The sequence below is a fragment of the Rosa rugosa genome, chromosome 2 (assembly GCF_958449725.1).
Source record: "Rosa rugosa chromosome 2, drRosRugo1.1, whole genome shotgun sequence".
NCBI classification, from domain to species: Eukaryota; Viridiplantae; Streptophyta; class Magnoliopsida; order Rosales; family Rosaceae; genus Rosa; species Rosa rugosa.
The window spans coordinates 68,483,865-68,504,263 of NC_084821.1; the positions used below are offsets into that span (position 1 = coordinate 68,483,865).

At 39.1% G+C, this 20,399-nt stretch overlaps 2 protein-coding genes and 1 pseudogene across 3 annotated transcripts; all 3 read right to left on the reverse strand.

Annotated features, from left to right (window-relative positions):
• Nucleotides 1-166: 166 nt before the first annotated feature.
• On the reverse strand, nucleotides 167-3,141 carry LOC133729662 (uncharacterized). The gene is made up of 5 exons (XM_062157225.1): nucleotides 2,983-3,141; nucleotides 2,700-2,914; nucleotides 2,194-2,364; nucleotides 867-1,105; nucleotides 167-600 (listed from the first exon to the last, which is right to left on the reverse strand). Exons 1-5 carry the CDS (start codon nucleotides 3,050-3,052, stop codon nucleotides 354-356), a joined length of 942 nt encoding a protein of 313 aa, XP_062013209.1. The 5' UTR covers nucleotides 3,053-3,141; the 3' UTR covers nucleotides 167-353.
• Nucleotides 3,142-4,235: 1,094 nt separating this feature from the next.
• On the reverse strand, nucleotides 4,236-6,068 carry LOC133729693 (uncharacterized; annotated as a pseudogene).
• A 779-nt stretch (nucleotides 6,069-6,847) lies between these two features.
• LOC133729664 (uncharacterized) lies at nucleotides 6,848-18,515 on the reverse strand. Of its 2 annotated transcripts, none has more exons than XM_062157227.1 (10): nucleotides 18,359-18,515; nucleotides 18,045-18,259; nucleotides 10,277-10,447; nucleotides 9,959-10,194; nucleotides 9,470-9,674; nucleotides 8,845-8,926; nucleotides 8,534-8,748; nucleotides 7,935-8,105; nucleotides 7,615-7,850; nucleotides 6,848-7,307 (listed from the first exon to the last, which is right to left on the reverse strand). In XM_062157227.1, exons 1-10 carry the CDS (start codon nucleotides 18,426-18,428, stop codon nucleotides 7,058-7,060), a joined length of 1,851 nt encoding a protein of 616 aa, XP_062013211.1. In that variant the 5' UTR covers nucleotides 18,429-18,515; the 3' UTR covers nucleotides 6,848-7,057. The 2 variants fall into 2 exon arrangements, with proteins under 2 accessions (XP_062013211.1, XP_062013212.1); XM_062157228.1 differs by having other exon boundaries at nucleotides 8,845-8,917; nucleotides 18,359-18,512.
• Between the last annotated feature and the right edge of the window lie 1,884 nt (nucleotides 18,516-20,399).

Sequence of the window (20,399 nt, forward strand, 5' to 3'; positions counted from 1 at the left end):
GTGGCCATACTTAGTCAGATATCCATTGTATTCAACTCTTTCATTTTGGTCTTGCATATGATTATTGAACAAATCATTGCATGAAATAGGTTTCAATCTTCCCACTGGTAGATTTTACAATTGGTAAGAAAGAAATGTGAAATGTCCATCATATGTTTCCATCATATGTTCTTAGAAGGGAATTTGATAATGGCGGTGCTGCCTTTATTCACTGTTTGAGACAAATTACATGCCACAACAAAATATACTTCCGGTCCTTATTGGATTCAAACACTAGATTTCACACTTCTATAAAACACAAATCTCTCGGAAACCTTGGATAAACTTCATTTCAATCATACAAGCACGAGTGATCAAATGTGCTTTTGAAGGAAGGTGAGGATGAGCTCATTAACTTGTTCAGGTGATTGTTCGTGAACAAAATGTGTTCCTTCTGGCAGAAATACAATCTCCAAATCCAGGACAAACTCTTTCAGCTTTTCACTGTTTATGTAATCTTTCATCCCTGGAAATTCGTATACATAATCCTTTTTTCCCATTATAAAAAGAACTGGAACTTCAATAGTGGAATCAGGTATGCCCAAGCCATCTTTCAGTGCCCTGTCAATACATAAGATGGAAGTAATTAAAGAAATTCATGGTCTAGTTAACAGGGTTAAACTACTTTCAAATGCTAGGTCTGATCAAGGGCGGCAATGTGAGTGTGCGGGTGGTGCTGCCGCACTAGGCCTTTGATATTTGAAGGCCTCCAATTATATAACCCTTGTTTAACTATATACATATCTCTTAAAAGCTGCATACAAATAATGCCTTTCTAGTCTAGTTGGAAAGCCTGCTGCAGAAAAGCTAAGATTAATTGCATTTACCTATATGGAAGTTGCAATGCAGTTTGGAAACCAGATTTCTCGTACAACTTTCCATATGTTTCAAGATCTTCCTCAGTGAACCAAGGGGGAAGAGGCGTAGACGAGTCCACCAAGTCCATGATCTCCTGGTTTTCTGCAGCTATTGGTATTTCACTCCTCGAGAAAAGAATGTACACATTGCGGATAACTGTTTTCGCATCAAGGCGTCCAAAATCAGCTTCTGCCCTGCCACCTGGTTCCTATAATAGATGATGTAGGACGAGAATGGACCCGATTCAATCAGAAAATCATAAAAGTAAAGAAGCGGCATATAATTAAGAAAAGTGATTGGAAAATAGGTAACTCACGTGTAAGGAGGTTATTAGCTGCTGGAATATTCAAGAAAAATTGGTTTTGGACTTTTCGGGTTTCTCTACGTGGAGCCCTAACTCGCTCGCCTCCTTCCCCGCCTCTATTTCGATTATTGTTGTTGTTGTTCCTCTCACCCAACAATCCACGAATTTCTCCGATCTGATTATTCAAGGAATTGATGGCAGCGGTAAACGCTGTTGTAAGAGCTTCAATATCTGATTTCGTAACTTCACCCATTGCTACTAAGGCAAATAAAAGAGACAGGGCTCTGATACCACCTGACGCAGTCGGAATGATCGGATTGATAACCTAGGTTTACCAGCAATAAACCTAACAAAAGGATTCTGGAGTCCACCAGGGATAAAAGAGAAAATCTCTATTTTATTTATTAAAAGTTGAAAGATCCGTTCTGCAGCCACATACGGCTGCTTAAATAGGAGAAATAAAACCCTAGGGCAACTAACATTGAACCCTAAAGCCCATGGGTAAAAACAAAACAAACTAGAAAACCTAAAATAAAAAGAATGCAAAACTAGCCTAAAATATTAAATCCCGAATCGGATAATTAAAACGACATATTTTGGCCTAAATCCGTTAGGGCTCACTAAAGTGAGTCTTGAAGATCTCGTCGTTCCCATTCTGGAAATGTATCATGCGTCTCAAACGGACATTCTGGCCAAAAGTTAGTCAATTCTGATTCAAAATCAAAACCTGACTTTTCGCACAAGAAACCCGAAAAGTCCAAAACCAATTTTTCTTGAATATTCCAGCAGCTAATAACCTCCTTACACGTGAGTTACCTATTTTCCAATCACTTTTCTTAATTATATGCTGCTTCTTTACTTTTATGATTTTCTGATTGAATCGGGTCCATTCTCGTCCTACATCAATAGAGGTCACAATTTCACAACAAGCAAGTCATGGTAGTGCAGACTCTGAATAGATAACATCACATCATGACCAAGTAGATTCACACCTGCCATCTTGAAATATAGAAACCTTCAGGAAGGTGGTTAATGAATTGGGGACTACTTGACTTTGGCATGTATGGCACTCCCATTGTTACAACTCCCAAGGTCCTTTCTGGGTGCAGACTGGCAAATATGTACGCCGGCCAAGCTCCCAAATCTTTTCCGATGAGGAAAACCTATGTAGATTTTATTAGAATGACACTACATAATATGATCATCTGTCTCAAGCAACATGACGAAAAGGGTTCACAAGCAAGTCTTACAAGTTGATTTATAAAAAAAACAAACTATACTGAAGTCTACAGCTTTGTGGATGCAAATAGCTAGCCTAAATACACACAATAATTGAAAACAAACAGGAACCAAGCTCATCATCTTCAACTTCATTTCTGCTTCTACCCCAAAACACAACTAAAGCAGGCATCTTTATCATGTACCCACTTTAACAAAAATTCAAGATCCCAAACAATTCAAATAACAAAAAAAAAAAAAAAAAAAACCAAATTGGTACCTTAGGAATGGCAAGGGCATCAAGAATAGCAAGGAGGTCATTGTCAAGGTCAAGGAAGGTGGCCTTCTCGGGTTGGGGAGGCGGGTCGGAGAGTCCGTATCCGCGGTAGTCCGGGGCTATGGCCCGGAACCCGGCGTTGGCCAGAGCGATCATCTGGTGGCGCCACGTGTACCATATTTCTGGGAATCCATGTAGGAACACGACTACATTGGGACCTGAAACACACGATCGTTAGTAATTCGATGATGTTAAGAATGAGGAAGAGGTAGTGGGATTGGTGAACCTGTTCCGATGTCGGCCACGTGTAGCTTCAGGCCTTGTACGGTTATGTGCTTGTGCTGGATTTGATCCATGCTCGGAGCAAGAGAGTGAGTATGAGGAAAATAGCCGAGTATTTCCTTGAATAGAAACTTTGTGGAGTTTGGGGTGGATGAGTAGTATTGTTATTAGATTAGATGACGCAAGCTCATAGTCAACTAAAGATAACAAATAGTCAACTATGGTCTTGTTTGGATAGGCTAACACAAAAGGATTGGATTGGACTGGACTATTTAAGCTTATCTTTGTTGCAACAGGAGTTACTTTGAGGAAATGATCAAGAATCTCACTTTTTGGAAAAGTAACAGATTTTCTTTGATTTAAATGGACTTTTTAGCCTCGCATGCTAGGCATATGTCCTCATTTTAATGGGAAAAAATGGATCTTAGAAATTTGGCATAGTTTATTCAATTGTAGATGATAATTGAACTCTATATATGCTCTTTCAATTTGATCATGAATATGATTATATAAGGGGAAGTGAAATCTACACTATTCTTTTCATATTTGGTTGAAGCTTTATAAAAGGATAAAACTAAAATCTTTAAAAACAAAATCTAAGAAAAAAAAATAAAAATAAAAAACATGGAGTGTGGATTGTAAAATGGGACGTGTCAATTTCACTTCTCCTATATGATTGAGTTTTGTTCATTCTTCATGAAAAATTGTTATTGCAGTTTCTTCTGCTCTCTTTTAGTCATCAGCAATACTTCAAATGCTCCACAAATTCTACCTAGCTTTTTTTTAAGCTCTCGGAACGTAGGCTTAAGCGAAATTTTCTGCAAGCTTTGGGAACTAGTGTTGGTAATACACATATGAGGGCTAAAGTTTCTGAGGGTCCTATTTGTAGATTTCACTGTTGCAGGTAACTAAAAAAGAGTGTAGTTTAAGGAAAATGCCTGTCTTACATTTATGGAATTTGATTATGCAGGATTGCCTTATTCTAGTATCGGCGAAACTTAAAAAATTACATGTCACAACAGAAGTAGGACGTTGGTATCCTTCCTATCCTGATCATCTCTCTGGAACCTTTGACCATTTTTGAATGTTCTATTATGTGTCGACATTTGAAGGGAATTTGATAATGGCAGTGTTGCCTTTACTCACTATTTGAGACAAATTACCCGCCACAACAAAAGTAGGCGATAGATATTGTGGTCCTTATTGGTTCAAAGTTCAAACACTAGATTCCACACTATTACAGAACACAACTCTCTCGGAACCTTGGATAAACTTCATCTCTGGCATATATACAAGCATGATGATCAAATGTGCTTTCGGAGGAAGGTGAGGATGAGCTCCTTAACCTGGTCAGGTAATTGTTCATGAACAAAATATGTTCCTTCTGGCAGAAATACAATTTCCAAATCCGGGACAAACTCTTTCAGTTGATCACTGCCTATGTAATCTTTCATCCCTGGAACTTCGTATACATAATCCTTTTTTCCCATTATGAAAAGCGCTGGAACTTCAATAGTGGAATCAGCTGTTATGCCAAGTCATGTTTCAATGCCCTGTCAATACATAAAGTAAAGAAATTACTCATGGTCTATTTACAGGGTTAAGCTACTTTCAAATGCTAGGTCTGATCAGGGGCGGCCCCGGGAGTGTGTGGGTGGTGCTGACACTAGGCCTTTGATTTCTGAACGCCTCAAATTATATAACCCTTGTTTAAACACACACACACACACAGTTATATATATATATATATATATATCTTAAAACTGCATATAAATAATGCCTTTCTAGTCTAGTTGGTGAGACTGCTGCAGAAAGCTAAGATCAATTAATGCATTACCTATATGGAGGCTGCAATGCGGTTTGGAAACCAAATTTCTCATACAACTTTCCATATGCTTCAAGATCTTCCTCAGTGAACCAAGGGGGATGAGGCATAGACGAGTCCATCAAGTCCATGATCTCCTGGTTTTCTGCAGCTATTGGTATTTCACTCCTCGAGAAAAGAATGTACACATTGCGAATAACTGTTTTCGCATCAAGGCGTCCAAAATCAGATTCTGCCCTGCCACCTGGTTCCTATAATAGAGGGCACAATTTCACAACAAGTAAGTTATGGTACTGCAGAGTGCACACTGAATAGATAACATCGATCATAATATGACCAAGTAGATTCGCACGTACCTATCATCTTGAAACATTGGACGACTCGACTTTGGCATGTATGGCACTCCCATTGTTACAACTCCCAAGGTCCTTTCTGGCTGCAGACCGGCAAATATGTACGCCGGCCAAGCTCCAAATAAATCTTTTCCGATGAGGAAGACCTATGGAGAATTGTAGAATATATTAGAACGACACTACATAATCTGTCTCAAGCAACATGAACAAAAAGGGTTCACATGGAAGTTTTACAAGTTGCTTGAATCAACAGTTAACAAATACCAATAAATAAACAAACTATACTAAAGTCTACAGCATTGTGGATGCAAATAGCCTAAATATATATGTACACACAATAAGTAAAAAGTAAAAACAAACAAACAGGAATCAAGCTCATCATTTTCAAGTTCATTTCTCCTTCTACCTCAAAACAAAGCTAAAGCAGGCTTCTTTATCCTGCACCAATCTTAACAAAAATTCAAGATCCTAAATTCTTCAAATAAGTATTTTTTTTTTTTTTTTTTTTGAGAATGCAAATAAGTATTTGTAAGTAAGAGAAAAGAAACCAAATTGGTACCTTAGGAATGGCAAGGGCATCAAGAATAGCAAGGAGGTCATTGTCAAGTTCAAGGAAGGAGGCCTTCTCGGGTTGTGCAGGCGGGTCGGAGAGTCCGTATCCGCGGTATGTAGTCGGGCGCAATGGCCCGGAACCCGGCGTGGGCCAAAGCGATCATCTGGTGGCGCCACGTGTACCATATTTCTGGGAGTCCATGTAGGAAGACGACCACATTGGGACCTGAAACACACGATTGTTAGTGAATCGATGATGTTAAGAATGAGGAAAAGGCAAGAGGGTTGATGACTTGTTCCGATGTCGGCCACATGGAGCCTTAGGCCTTGCACGGTTAACTTGTGCTCGATCTGGTCCATGTTCGAAGCAATAGATCGAGTGTGAGAAACTTTGTGCAGCTAGCCATAGTCAATGAGTAGTACTGGATTAAAATAAGCAAACTAATAGTCAACTAAAGTTATATGGTGTGGTGCAACAGGAATAGTTCAAGAGATGATCAAGGAAACGCTACAATTGCTTCATCCAAAAAAATAGGTGTTTCCGATGTTCTAACCACAGAGGCTCTGGCATTAAGAGTTGGTTTGCATGCTACTTTACTTCATGGCTATCTTAAAGTTCAAGTCTAAGGTGATTCAAAACTACTGATTGACAGCATCAACAGTAAGATATCTACACTTCAAAGAAGCAAAACTCCGGTGCATGACATCCATAAACTAGCTTCGCATTTCCATTCCATTACTTTTACTCATGTTTGCTGAGAGGCAAATTTTGTTGCTGATGCAACTGCGAGTGTTGGCCGTACTGCGAGTGTTACAGGATGGAGGCGTTCACTTCCATTTTTGACCTTCATGCTTTTAATTTTGATGTTTTAGGAGGCGCTCACATACATATGAATATGAGATTGAGTTTATTCAATTCTTCATAAAGATTGTTATTTGTAGTTTCTTCTGCTCTCTTTTCAGTCATCGATAGTTCTTCAAATGTTCCACAAATTCTCCCTAGTTTTTTTCATAACTCTCTGGACGCAGGCTTGATCAAAATTTTCTGCAAGTAGAGCCTGGAATTTGGGAACCAGCTAGTGTTGGTAATGCACATATCAGGACCTGACGGTCCTATTTGTAGATTTCACTGTTGCATGTAAGTGAAAAAGAGTGCAGTTTAAGGAAAATGCCTGTCTAACATTTATGGAATCTGATCATGGCAGAATTGCCTTAATTCAGTATCAGAGAAACTCGAAAAGTTACATGTCACAACAGAAGTAGGAAGTTGGTATCCTTCCCTATCCTCATCTTCTCTCTGGAACCTTGGACAATTTTATGTCTGGTAATGATCATAGAAGCATCACCAATCAAATGTGCTTTCCAAGGAAGGTGAGGATGAGCTCATTAATCTGTTCAGGCAATTGTTCTTGAACAAAATGAGTTCCTTCAGGGAGAAATACAATCTCCAGATCGGGGACAAACTCTTTCAACATTCCACTGTTTATGTAATCTGCCATCCCTGGAAATTTGAATACATAATCCTTGTTTCCCATTATATTCAGCACTGGAACTTTAACAGTTGGATCATTGGTTATGCCCAAATCTTCTTTAATCACCCTGTCAATATGTAAAATGATGTTAAGGAAATTATTAAGGAGTACTTGCAACTTTGTCTAGTTAGCGAGTGTCAAACTACTTTCAAATGCTAGGTCTGATAATTTCATATCAATGTCGTTACCAATAACTGTCTACTGTGCAAGGTGAGTGCTTTTAGGGGTACTAACAGCACTCCTTTGATAGTGTTTGAGAAGTGCTAAAAGCGCTTTTAGATACTCTAAACTTTTATTGTACTTGAGGTTCATGAGTGTATTATAAGACCACTAGTTACTCAACAGAAGATCTATGATCAAATGCATTGCATTACCTATATGGAACTTGCAGTGCGGTTCGGAAACCTGATTTCTCGTACAACTTTCCATATGCTTCAAGATCTTCCTCAGTAAACCATGGGGGAAGAGGTGTAGACGAGTCCACCAAGTCCATGATCTCCTGGTTTTCTGCAGCTATTGGTAGTTCACTTCTTGCGAAAAGGATGTAAATATTCCGAACAACTGCTTTTGCATCAAGGCGTCCAAAATCAGCTTCTGCCCGGCCAGGTTCCTATAATAGAGGCCAAAATTTCATTACAAGCAAGTCATGGTGGTGCACATATTGAATACATAACAACACCAAGTGAATACCTACTTGCCATCTGTTGATGTAAAAACCTTCAGGGAGGGAATTCTCGTATTGGGGACGACTTGTTGGTGGTGTGTATGGAACTCCCATTGTTACAACTCCCGAGACCCTTTCTGGGTGCAGAAGGGCAAACAAGTATGCCGGCCGGGCTCCAAAATCTTTCGCAATGAGGAAAACCTATGTAAATTACATACCTACATATCAATATATTTGCACCGTGTTTGAACACATCATATGACAATATGTTTCAGTCTTTTAGACTTGCAAGCAAAACTGAAAATAGGTTCACAAGGAAGTATAGCAGATGCTTTTAGTCATACAAAAACTACACTATATATTTCTACTCTTTCATCACACAAAAGTCTCCAGCTTTAGGGAGCAAATAGCTTAAATACATACTATCAATCATAAAAATAAGTACTTTAAATGGGCTTCGATGTCCATAACCAAAACATCAAATAAAGGAACCAAGTTCATGACTTCATAACCCATTTGTTCCCACCAAGACGAAGTAAGTAGATTAACAAAATTCAATATCCAAATTTCCCAACAAGTAATTACGAAATAAGAGAGGAGTCAAATCGGTATTGTAAATTCTCAATTACCTTGGGAATGGCCAGAGCATCGAGAATTCCAAGGAGGTCATTGATGAGGTCATGGAAGGTGGTCTTCTCCGGTTTGGGTGGTGGGTCGGAGAGTCCGTACCCGCGGTAGTCGGGCGCGATGGCCCGGAACCCGGCATTGGCCACGGCGACCATCTGGTGGCGCCACGAGTACCAGATTTCTGGGAATCCGTGCAGGAACACGACCACATTGGGACCTGAAAAACACGACCGTCGATTTAGACCAAGAACAATAATAACTAAGGTGGAAAAGGACAGTACTTGATTGCATGGTTTTCCGGGATTATTCTTACCGGTTCCGAAGTCGGCGACGTGGAGGTTCAGGCCATGTACGGTTACGTACTTGTGCTGAATCTGGTCCATTTTCTGGTACAACTTAAGTTCAGAGAACAAGACAGAAAGTGAAACTGAGTTCTTGTTTAGGACAATGGAGTGGAGCCAAAAGAATCTTTGAATAGAGAATTTGGGGACTGAAAGCATGTGTGACTATTATTCGAATTTGTCCGTAATGCAAATTCAGTTACTGTGGTCGATTTCACGTTGCATACTAAACAAACCAAACTCGTCTAAATTTATTATTCATTTGGGAGTTCGATAATATGGTGGAGATAAATATATGAACTCCGATACTTTCAAGAGTTCACTCTCATTCATCTCATATTCATGATATTTGATATAAAATAACTAGTGGTATTGAGAAAAATTGCATGCCACAAGCTAACAAAGTCACAACAATAGTAGGAGTTGATATATGGGCCTTATTTGATTGTACAAAACTACACACTAAATTAGTCACACTATCACACCACATGACCTCTCTCCCAAACTTTGGACAAACTTCATATCTGGAAATCATCATAATACAAGCATGAGCGATCAAATGTGCTTTCTGAGGAAGGTGAGGATGAGCTCATTAACCTGTTTAGGTGATTGTTCTTGAACAAAATGTGTTCCTTCCGGCAGAGATACAATCTCCAAATCGGGGACAAACTCGTTTAACTTTCCACTGTTTATGTAATGTTCTATCCCTGGAAATTTCAAGAAATAATCCTTCTCTCCCATTAAAAACAGCACTGGAACTCTAACGATTGATTCGGTTGTGCCCAAGTCGTCTATGGATTTCCTGTCAATATATGCAACATAGTTAAGAATCACTAAAGATTACTAGTTTACTTGCAACTTTGTCTAGTTAGCAGGATTGAACTAATTTTGAATGCTAGTTCTGATCATTTCACATCAATTAACGTCCTCATCATCAACTGTCTAGTACTCTAGTATGCAAGGTGAAAGTGTAAAATCTTTTAGAAGTACAAGCTCTCTTATACCTGCAAACTGGTGCTATAAGGTGATTGTAATAAGACCACTTAGTCACTCAATAGAAAATCAAATTAAGATCAATTGCAGTACCTATATGGCATTTGCAAGGCAGTTCGGAAACCTGATTTCTCATACAGCTTTCCATATGCTTCAAGATCTTCCTCAGTAAACCAAGGGGGAAGAGGTGTGGACGAGTCCACCAAGTCCATGATCTCCTGGTTCTCAGCAGCTATTGGTAGTTCGCTTCTTGAGAAAAGGATGTAAACATTCCTAACAACTGTTTTTGCATCAAGGCGTCCAAAATCAGCTTCAGCCCTGCCAGGTTCCTATAATAGAGCCCAAAATTTCATTACAAGCAAGTCATGGCAGTGGACATTGAATAGATAACAAGACCAATAGAATCCCTACCCGCCATCTATTGATGTAGAAACCTTCAGGGAGATCTTTATCATATGGGGAACGAGTTGATGGTGGCCTGTATGGAACTCCCATTGTTACAACTCCCAACACCTTTTCTGGGTGCAGAAGGGCAAACAAGTATACCGGTCTAGCTCCAAAATCTTTTCCGATGAGGAAAACCTATATAAATTACATTAGAGTAACAGATGATCATGTTACATCAATCTGAAGAGTCAATTTACCTAGGCTCATTAGATACATGCTTTCTCTGTTACCAAACAACATCTAACAAATAGTGCACAACGAAGCTTAGCTAGCTTCTACTCTTTATCATACAAAAAGTCTAGTTCTCTAGGCAATTCGCTGAAATCTTTATAAGCTGATAACCAACACAGAAAAAAGTAGCATCTGTTGTAAAACTAACATAAAAAGTGTTTCAGAAAATGGAGAGAGCTTTGCTTCTAAGAACTTGAGAGAGAGAGAGAGTTTAGATGCAGATAATAAGTGTAGTATTTTCTGTTTTTCATCTTCTAACATGGATGAGAAATGGACTACATATAGTGGAAGATAGGGAACATGTAGCCTAAAGTCCTCCATAAAACAAGGACCCCTAAAGTCCTCCATAAAACAAGGATTCCTAAAGTCATCCATAAAACATGGAAAGGGTAAGCCTATAACAACATAATGATTTACCCTATATCTATTTACATGATATAGCCATAATGATTTACAACACTCCCCCTTGGATATTTCATGTTAATAGTGTTGCATGGGTTGTGCGCTTCTAAGTTGTCTCATCAAAAACCTTGCCAAGTAATAAAACCCTGTGGGAAAAAAACAACCTTGGTCGAAGGAGAAAAAGAGCACAACGCGTATGAGTGTGGAGTAGTAATATCACAGCTTCGGAGATAAGTGGAGTTTTCTTATCAGCATCAGAAGTAGCAGGTAGTATGTCTACGAGAGGGATGCATTTAGATTTGCTACACCAAAACCTTGCCCGGTAAACCCAGTGGGAGAAACCCGTGGTCGAAGGGAAAAGATGAGCAAATGCATATATGTCAAATCAAAGCATCTTCAGGATGTAGTATAAGTGGGGTGACCATTCTAAAGATGTGCCTCGTTAAAACCTTGCCAGGTAACAAAACCCAGTGGGACAAAATAACCCTGGACGAATGACGAAAAGAGTACACGATGGTCAAGTGTATATGCTTCGGGATACTCCCCCTGATTTCGACTCCCCCTGAAAATTACATGTTAGGTAATTCAGATAGTTTACGTAGACCAATACCTTGAACATGCTTCTGGAATGTAGACTTTGGTAGTGACTTGGTAAAGAGGTCTGCACGATTATCTTCAGATCGAATCTGCTTGACTTCAATCTTCTGATGCTCCTGTTGTTGCTGATTGAAGAAGAACTTCGGTGCAATATGTTTGGTGTTGTCTCCTTTGATGAAACCCGTCTTCATCTGCTCTATGTAAGCAGCATTATCCTCGTAGATAATGGTTGGTTCATCAGTGGTGGAATGCAGTCCACATGTGCTTCGAACATGCTTTGTAACGGCTCTTAGCCATGTACATTCACATACTGCTTCTTGAAGAGCTAGTATCTCAGCATGATTCGAAGAGGTAGCAACAAGTGTCTATTTCGTAGACCTCCAAGAAATTGCAGTATTCCCAATGGTAAAGACATAACCAGTTTGGGAACGTGCCTTGTGCGGGTCTGATAGATAGTCTATATCAGCATATCCAACAAGGCGAGCATCATTCTGAGGATCAAGGGGGTTTGATCCATTCCTTGATGCGTAGGGATAGAATAAGCCCATATCCGTTGTACCTCTAAGGTAGCGGAAAAATGTCTTTCATGCCATTCCAGTGGCGGCGTGTTGGCGCAGAGCTATATCTAGCTAACAAGTTCACATCGAATGGGATGTCCTGTCTAGGGCATTGAGCCAAGTACCCATGGTCTATTGTACTTAGATATGGGACTTCTGACACCAATATCTCTTCGTTATCATCTGCAGGATGATACGGTTCTCTCTAGACTTCAGACGACCATGGGTGTGCTTGCTTTTATCCTCATTAAAGCGTCTTAACATCTTCTGGATGTAATTTGGTTGATGGACCAAAAATTCATCTGCACTGTGCTCGGGCTCCGAGACAATGATTTGTTCTCCCAAGGTCTTTCATCTCAAATTCTGACTTCAGGTGCTTTGCGGTTTCTTTGATTTCTTCAGGAATATCAATCAAATTCATGTCATTGACATAGACCGCACAATTGCAAACCCGGAACTTGTTTCCTTCATAAACACGCATGGGCATAGTTTATTATTCACATATCTCATCCCGATCAAATATTCACTTAGACAGTTATACCATCTCCGTCTAGATTTTTTCAATCTATAAAGTGAACGCCTCAAAACTAATGGAGAGCGTGTTCCGTGGTCTAGAACTATTTGCATCGGGTATCATAAGTCCTTCAGGAACTTTCATGTATATCTCTGTATTGTGATCCCTATGGAGATAAGCTATGACCACATTCATAAGCTGCATATTCAGTTTTTCAGAAACTACCAAACTGATAAGGTAGCGGAACGTTATGACGTCCATTACTGGAGAATACGCCTCCTCGTAATCAATCACAGGGAGTTGAGAAAATCCTTGCGCCACTAGACGAGCCTTGTATCTTACAATCTCGTTTTCCTCATTACGCTTCCTTACAAATACCCATTTAAATCCTACAGGTTTAACATGGTGAGGTGTGGGAACGACAGGTCCGAACACTTTTCTCTTTGTCAAGGAATCTAATTCGACCTGGATTGCTTCTTTCCATTTTGGCCAGTCGTCTCTACGTTGACATTCATCAATAGAGCGAGGTTCGATGTCATCGCTAGTTATAATTTCGGTAGCTACCGCGAATACAAATATATCATCGATGATAATCTCATTTCGATTCCAAATCTCACTTAAGCATGCATAATTTATCGAGATTTCTCTATTCTCGAGAGTGGGTTCAAACGTTGGAGCGTCCCCCAACGTTGTCTCTTCTAGGACGGACCCATAATCTGGAATTATCTCGTGAGATGGATCAGTTGAGATCGCGATGTCTAGTGGATTCGTTTGTGCTGGTTTTACCCTCTTCCGGGGATAGGAATCCTTCGAACCTAGTGGTCTACCTCGCTTCTGGGCAGGGACATGTGACTGGTTAGCCGCCATGGTCGTACCTCGTCCATCTGGGACGACGCGTCCTACAGGGACATCTATCCTTGCAGGCACATTTGCAGCAGGTATATGTGATCTCGTCACTTTAGCTAGATCAGAGAAAGCGTCTGGCATATTTTGGGCTACACTCTGTAGATCTAGAATTCTCCGCACTTCATTATCACATTGTGCGGTTCGGGGATCAAGATGAGACATAGTGGGGACTTTCCACGTCAATTCACGTCGTTCATCAGGAACGGTAACGTTCTTATCTCCCCCTAACGGCGGGAAGACTGTCTCATCAAAGTAACAATCCGCAAATCTAGCGGTAAAGAGATCGCCTGTCAAGGGCTCTAAAAAGCGTATAATGGATGGGGATTCATAACCGACATATATGCCCATCCTTCGTTGAGGACCCAATTTTGTACGTTGTGACGGCACAATTGGCACGCGGACTGCATACCCAAATGCGAGTAAGTGCGAAACATCAGGTTCGTACCCAGTTACCAACTGTAACGCGGAGTAAGGTTGGGTAGCAGTGGGCCTCAACGGGACCAACATAGCTGCATGCAAGATTGCATAGCCCCACGCAAAAACTAGAAGCTTGGTGCGCATTACCAAGATTCTATTTGCGAGACCATCTTGGGTGTGAACATAGGGAACTATATGTTCAGCATCAATCCCAAGGGATATGCAATAATCATCGAAAGACTTCAATGTAAACTCTCCGGTATTATCAAGTCTTATAGACTTTATGGGATAATCCGAGTGGTGAACCCTCAATTTCATGATCTGGGTGAGAGTTTAGCAAAAGCAGCGTTTTCTTGTGGACAATAGTGTAACATGTGATCACTTTGTCGATACATCAACCAAAACCATTAATATTTAACTGGTCCACATGGTGGTTGGATATATATGTCCACAAATTTCCCTTGCATTCTGTGCAGAAAAATGGTGATGTATGTACTAGTCTTTGCATATGATGGTCTAGTATGGCATAGCGTGTCATTATATACAAGACCCTTATTCAGAAGGGGATGCACCTGCAATGAATTGAGGATACGGTGCATCATACTTTGACCTGGGTGTCCCAAACGGTCATGCCATAGCAAGTAGTTGCTTAAATTAGTTAGCTTCTAGCTAACAGATTCCAATTTCTCCAATGTACGCTTCTGGCCACACACTTTGGAGGTTATGCAAAGATATTACACTCATTTTTCTCAGTGGTTTCAGCGTGATAACCGTTGGTTCGAATATCCTTAATACTCAATAACGTTCTTCTGGAACGTGGAGATTATAAGGCCTCATTAATGGTAGGTTCAGTACCATTGGACAACATATAGTGGGTTTTGCCATAACCCTCTATCAGGTTGGATTGGCCTGATACGGTTGTCACAGAGGTATGAATAGACAATAAGTTTGAAAAATATCTCCGATCTGGGAGTATGGTGTGCGTAATAGCACTTTTAACCAGACAACAAACTTCCCCACAGAATATGCCTATTCATTTATTTAATTCAATGGATCACATGTATGAATAAGTTTATTGAATTAAATATATTCGAACATAACCACATTTCTATAATCCAAAATAATTGAAAACATAAATCACCAAAATCCGAAGATGTTTCATTCATTAAGATGAAATAGATATGGCACAAGGGGCCAATTATACCCATGTCTTCGAGTTCTAATCCTCGGTATGTTCAGTAACTGCCTGAAAATCCGTGATCTCTAGTGTGGAATCGATAGAAAATGACCCTTTAATAAAGTTGGTATTTCGAGTTCCGCGACCGGCGTAATACTCATCTACTGCTTAGGCTATCGCACAACAGGTGCGGGACCAGCAGTCAATTCCTCCACATTGATAACAAAGATCATGCTGATTCTGGTGGCAGCGGGCCGGACCAGTGTTCCTTTCAACTTGGGCTTGTTGAGTTATGGCATCATGGTTCCTACCACGTGGGCCTTGGCCACGTGGAGCCTGATTACATGGCCTCTTGGGCTTTGGCCAAGTGGCAGACGATCATATGGGCTAATTTCGTTCTGCCAATCATGTCTTGCTTCAAGCAAGAAAATGGTCATTTGATGGTGAAAGTGCTCTTCTAGAGCGACCCAAAGAGTCTGTGTATCCTCTTCATCGGATACTCAACTTGGAGTGTTTTCTCCATACGTTTCCTTTGAAAATTATGGCACTCATATTAAAAGCCTCAATGACGACATTGTTAGCATTGATTGTTGATCTCATCTTCTTTGCAATCAGATGAATTTTCACATCTTGAGTTCACTTTAGATAGTTTCTTCTGGAAACCTCCAAAGCAACAAAGTCAAGTTTGTTGAGATTTGGCATTTCTTACAGGAAAGGAACAAATAATCTTAGTGCTTTGGGTAGTATCGTCCATAAGCAACTAATAGGAATTTCAGGTTCTATAACATGGTATGGAAAATCGGATTAAACATGTAAAATCTACTGGTTTTATCATGTGTGGTGAATTTATGAAGGAAACTTCAAGTTTCTTAAATGGCATTATCGAAACTACAGGTTCGATATGTGAATGAACTACTGGTTCATTTAGAACTTCTAGTTCATTAGGTACCTGCATTTTCTACACATATATTCTAGTGCGAAAATTTAGACAAGTAACACAATAATATTGAATTGAGCAGATTGAAATAATCTCACAAATTGGATAAATGGAAATCACAAATCAATTGAGATATTAATTGCATGCTAGTAAAATAACATAGTAATTATCACACAATTATGTGAATAAATGTTTCTGGCAATTAATTACACATATTAAATATGGTGAATCTATTTACAATATCAAATCATTTTTCCTTTTATTTGATTCTGCTGGACCAAAGGAGTGGGCTTGATAGTGAAGCCTATCGGGCTTAGTCTGCGGGCTTGTGACCCGGCCTTTCATGCGTAATTTAAATGGTGTGTGAGGCCTACTGGGCTGCTAGGTCCCGCAGAGGGAGAGTGGGCCTGCTGGGCTCAAGCTGGTCTGCCAAGGAATGAAAAGTTATTACTCAACCCTTTTGGTAACTCCAATTAAATACGACCAGGTAAGAGTATGAGGTTTGGGTGGAGCGAGGCTCTCTTAAGTACACAGCCTCATTGTATCTTGCCTAGACATCACATCGAATTGGGTGAGCCTACTTGGAAAGATTCATAATATTTCAGTGTTGTCAAAACTACAGGTTCGATACTATATGTGAACTTCTGGTTCAATATTTATGTATGAAATTTTGGTTCAATGTTTATGTGTGTGAACTTCCGGTTCGTTAAGTACCTGCATTCCGCACATATATATTCTAATGCAAAGAATTTAAGCGGGTAAAATATTTAAATTTAATATGAGCAGGTAACACCACAAAACATTATCATAATAAATAATGAAGGAAAGATGTATCATTATCACAAAGTCCAAACAAGTATTTATAGATATTTGTCACAATATACATGAATTAATAGCTAAATTAAAAAGCTATTGATTTTCCTTTTACTCATTCCATTATGCCAATTATAGTGCAAGAGAAATAAGTGTCTCTCATAGATGATTAAGTTAAACTAGATGCTTCAATAAAAGTCATAAATCGTGATTGCAGCTTCTACTGAATAGCAGTCGAAAAACAAACCAAAATCCCAACCAAAACAACCCAGAAAAATATGAAAAATTATAGAGATGCAGTAAACACACAGAGGCTCTAGCATACAAAATTTGGTGAATTTTGGAGTTGAATTACTATTTTAAATAAATACGGGAACACAGAGGACAGAAGGTAAACTGAAACAGTAAAATCCGTTTTTGCTTGGAAAAACATACTTGGTTGTAGAGCTGGTAGATTGATGTTGATTGAATGATGAACCTCTTCTTTTCTGCAACCCAAGAGTTATTCACCTCTTCTCTTGTCGATCGGCAATCCGAATCCTAGAGCTAGTCGTGCTGATAACGTGTTGTAAAACTAACATAAAAAGTGTTTCAGAAAATGGAGAGAGCTTTGCTTCTAAGAACTTGAGAGAGAGAGAGAGTTTAGATGCAGATAATAAGTGTAGTATTTTCTGTTTTTCATCTTCTAACATGGATGAGAAATGGACTACATATAGTGGAAGATAGGGAACATGTAGCCTAAAGTCCTCCATAAAACAAGGACCCCTAAAGTCCTCCATAAAACAAGGATTCCTAAAGTCATCCATAAAACATGGAAAGGGTAAGCCTATAACAACATAATGATTTACCCTATATCTATTTACATGATATAGCCATAATGATTTACAACAGCATCAATAAATTGAAGACAACTTAGAGGCAAGAACCTTTCCCATCAAGATTCAAACTTAACTCTATTAAAGTACCCAAGTTCATAAATTTTTGGTCCATTTTTCATCCAAAAATAAAAATAAACAAACTTTCTTTTTTTTTTTGAAAGGAACAAACTTTCTTTTATCATGCACCAATCGATCCCAAATAAACAAATTGGAGTTCCCAAAATCCCAAACTACAAAATAAGGGAAGTGAACAAATTGGTATTTCAAATTCTCAATCATAGTATTAGTACTTTTTTAGACTACCTTAGGAATACCCAAAGCATCAAGAATTCCAATAAGGTCATTGATGAGGTCATGGGAGGAGGTCTTCTCGGGTTGGGGAGGCGGGTCGGATAGTCCGTATCCGCGGTAGTCAGGAGCGATGGCCCGGAAACCGGCGTCGGCTACGGCGATCATCTGGTGGCGCCAGGAATACCATATCTCCGGGAAACCATGCAGGAACACGACCACGTTGGGACCTGAAAAACACGAGAGAAAGTATTCGATTATATTAGACAGTTAAACTAAAGGTGCAACAAGGATAGTACTTGATTGCATGGTTTTCCGGGAGTGCTGACCTGTTCCGATGTCGGCGACATGGAGCTTCAGGCCTTGTACGGTTACGTACTTGTGGTGAATCTGGTTCATTTCTGACACAGAGTTCAGAGAACAAGAGAGAGACGGGTACGCTGAGCTCAGTTTCTACAATGGAGTACAAGTAGGAGTTTGGGACTGAAAGTCAATGGGTAACTATTAGCCAAAAGTTACTCCGAACCGCAAATCCTGTAGTAAAATAAAGAGGGGTAAAATTATACTTACTATTTCAAGGTCGATTTCATTCCATGAATCCATTCTTTGGTTTTATTTCATGCATTAGTTTATTTTTCTAGTTTGATCCATTATGTCCTCTGTATACTAAATACCTTATCATGAAGCGTTTTGAAAGATAAACGTTTTCAAAAAAATAATAATAAAAGTTAACACCAATGTAATCTAATGGTCTAGTTTACAAATTCTTATGGATTGAACTCCTAGTTTTGTCCTTTAAAAATATATATTCTTATCCAGAAATTAACGTGTGAAGTTCAAGTTTTGGGTCACTTTTCGGTCGCATATCCACATCTTGACCGTTCAGTTTTTAGGTACTAGTGTATAGATCGTCTCTGCAAATTTTCAGCTAAAATGATGATCGTTAAGGCATTGATAATTGTCTTAAAGCTAGTACGGTTCAGGTTGACAGATTCAGTCCGTCCATTAGTTTAAGCGAGTTAGATACCTTAACGATAATCAATTTGGCTGAAAATTTGCAGAGATGATCTATACGGCTCTGGATAAAATCTGTATATATATATATATATATATATATATATATATACAGATTTTATCCAGAGCGGAGCTCTGCTTTGAAATTAACCTGTGAAGTTCGAGTTTTGAGTCCACTTTTCGGTCGCATATCCACATCTCGACCGTTCAGTTTTTAAGTACTAGTGTATAGATCATCTCTGCAAATTTTCAGCCAAATTGATTATCGTTAAGGTATCTAACTCGCTTAAACTAATGGACGGACTGAATCTGTCAACCTGAACCGTACTAGCTTTAAGACAATTATCAATGCCTTAACGATCATCATTTTAGCTGAAAATTTGCAGAGACGATCTATACACTAGTACCTAAAAACTGAACGGTCAAGATGTGGATATGCGACCGAAAAGTGACCAAAAACTCGAACTTCACACGTTAATTTTCAAAGCGGAGCTCCGCTCTGGATAGAATCTGTATATATATATATATATATATATATATTATATTGAAGGATATTCGATTTATGTGCGCCTTACTAAATTAGGATTGTTTTCCATTGTTGTAATAGGAGAAGATTATTCTAGATTCCTATTTTTAATTAGAATAAGATTCTTTGTACTCAATGGTTTTGTACCTATACACTCTATATATAGAGGTTCATATTATTAATTAAAGACACAGATATCCTATTGCATCCTTCATTCTTAAACATTATAAAAGTACTCCTAGTTAAGATTGAATTAAAACTCCTAGGTTTACACAGATTGATTGTATTCAAGTAGCATCGATCAACAATGAAGAAGAAATACAAGAATACGACTCGTTCTGGGGATGTTGACCATCATGAAAATGATGGTGGGAGTTATTATGACCAATATTCCGAGCTTTTGGAAGTGCCGATCGAGTATTTGAAGCAGTTGAATGGAAGGTTGTCGTTAAATTAGAAGATGTTTCCGAATCTGATGAACTTGATCAGGTGAAATTGAAGGCCGTGGAGACCCTAAAGGCTCGACTATTCAATCTTCATAATGCGAACCTCCTTGAAGATGTTTATCTTTTCAATTCTATTGTGCAGCTAGAGATGATTACACAAAAGGGGTTGCTGACAATGATGAAGAGACAAAACAGGGAGGCAGCAAAAAAAATTTGTCAACAGTACGTAGGATCTTCAATCCAGTCTACAATCAAATTATTTGAGGAGGAGGATATTGATATTTCTGTGCTGGTGGATTTGGCAAGCACACAACTCGAGAAGATTAAAGCCTACAATTCAAAAAAATTAGGTTTACTGGAAGCTGAGAACTTGAACGAGGTAAC

What these genes read in the sequence shown, in the direction of transcription:
- LOC133729664 (XM_062157227.1), bottom strand. Translation starts at nt 18,428, where the DNA reads ATGAACCAGATTCACCACAAGTACGTAACCGTACAAGGCCTGAAGCTC. An exon ending in TCTACATCAATAGATGGCGG is followed by an intron (nt 10,195 to 10,276) that starts GTAGGGATTCTA and finishes GCTCTATTATAG; the next exon opens with GAACCTGGCAGGGCTGAAGC. An exon ending in CGTCGCCGACTTCGGAACCG is followed by an intron (nt 8,749 to 8,844) that starts GTAAGAATAATC and finishes CGTGTTTTTCAG; the next exon opens with GTCCCAATGTGGTCGTGTTC.
- LOC133729662 (XM_062157225.1), bottom strand. Translation starts at nt 3,052, where the DNA reads ATGGATCAAATCCAGCACAAGCACATAACCGTACAAGGCCTGAAGCTA. An exon ending in ATGCCCTTGCCATTCCTAAG is followed by an intron (nt 2,365 to 2,699) that starts GTACCAATTTGG and finishes AAATCTACATAG; the next exon opens with GTTTTCCTCATCGGAAAAGA. An exon ending in TCTATATTTCAAGATGGCAG is followed by an intron (nt 1,106 to 2,193) that starts GTGTGAATCTAC and finishes CATCTATTATAG; the next exon opens with GAACCAGGTGGCAGGGCAGA.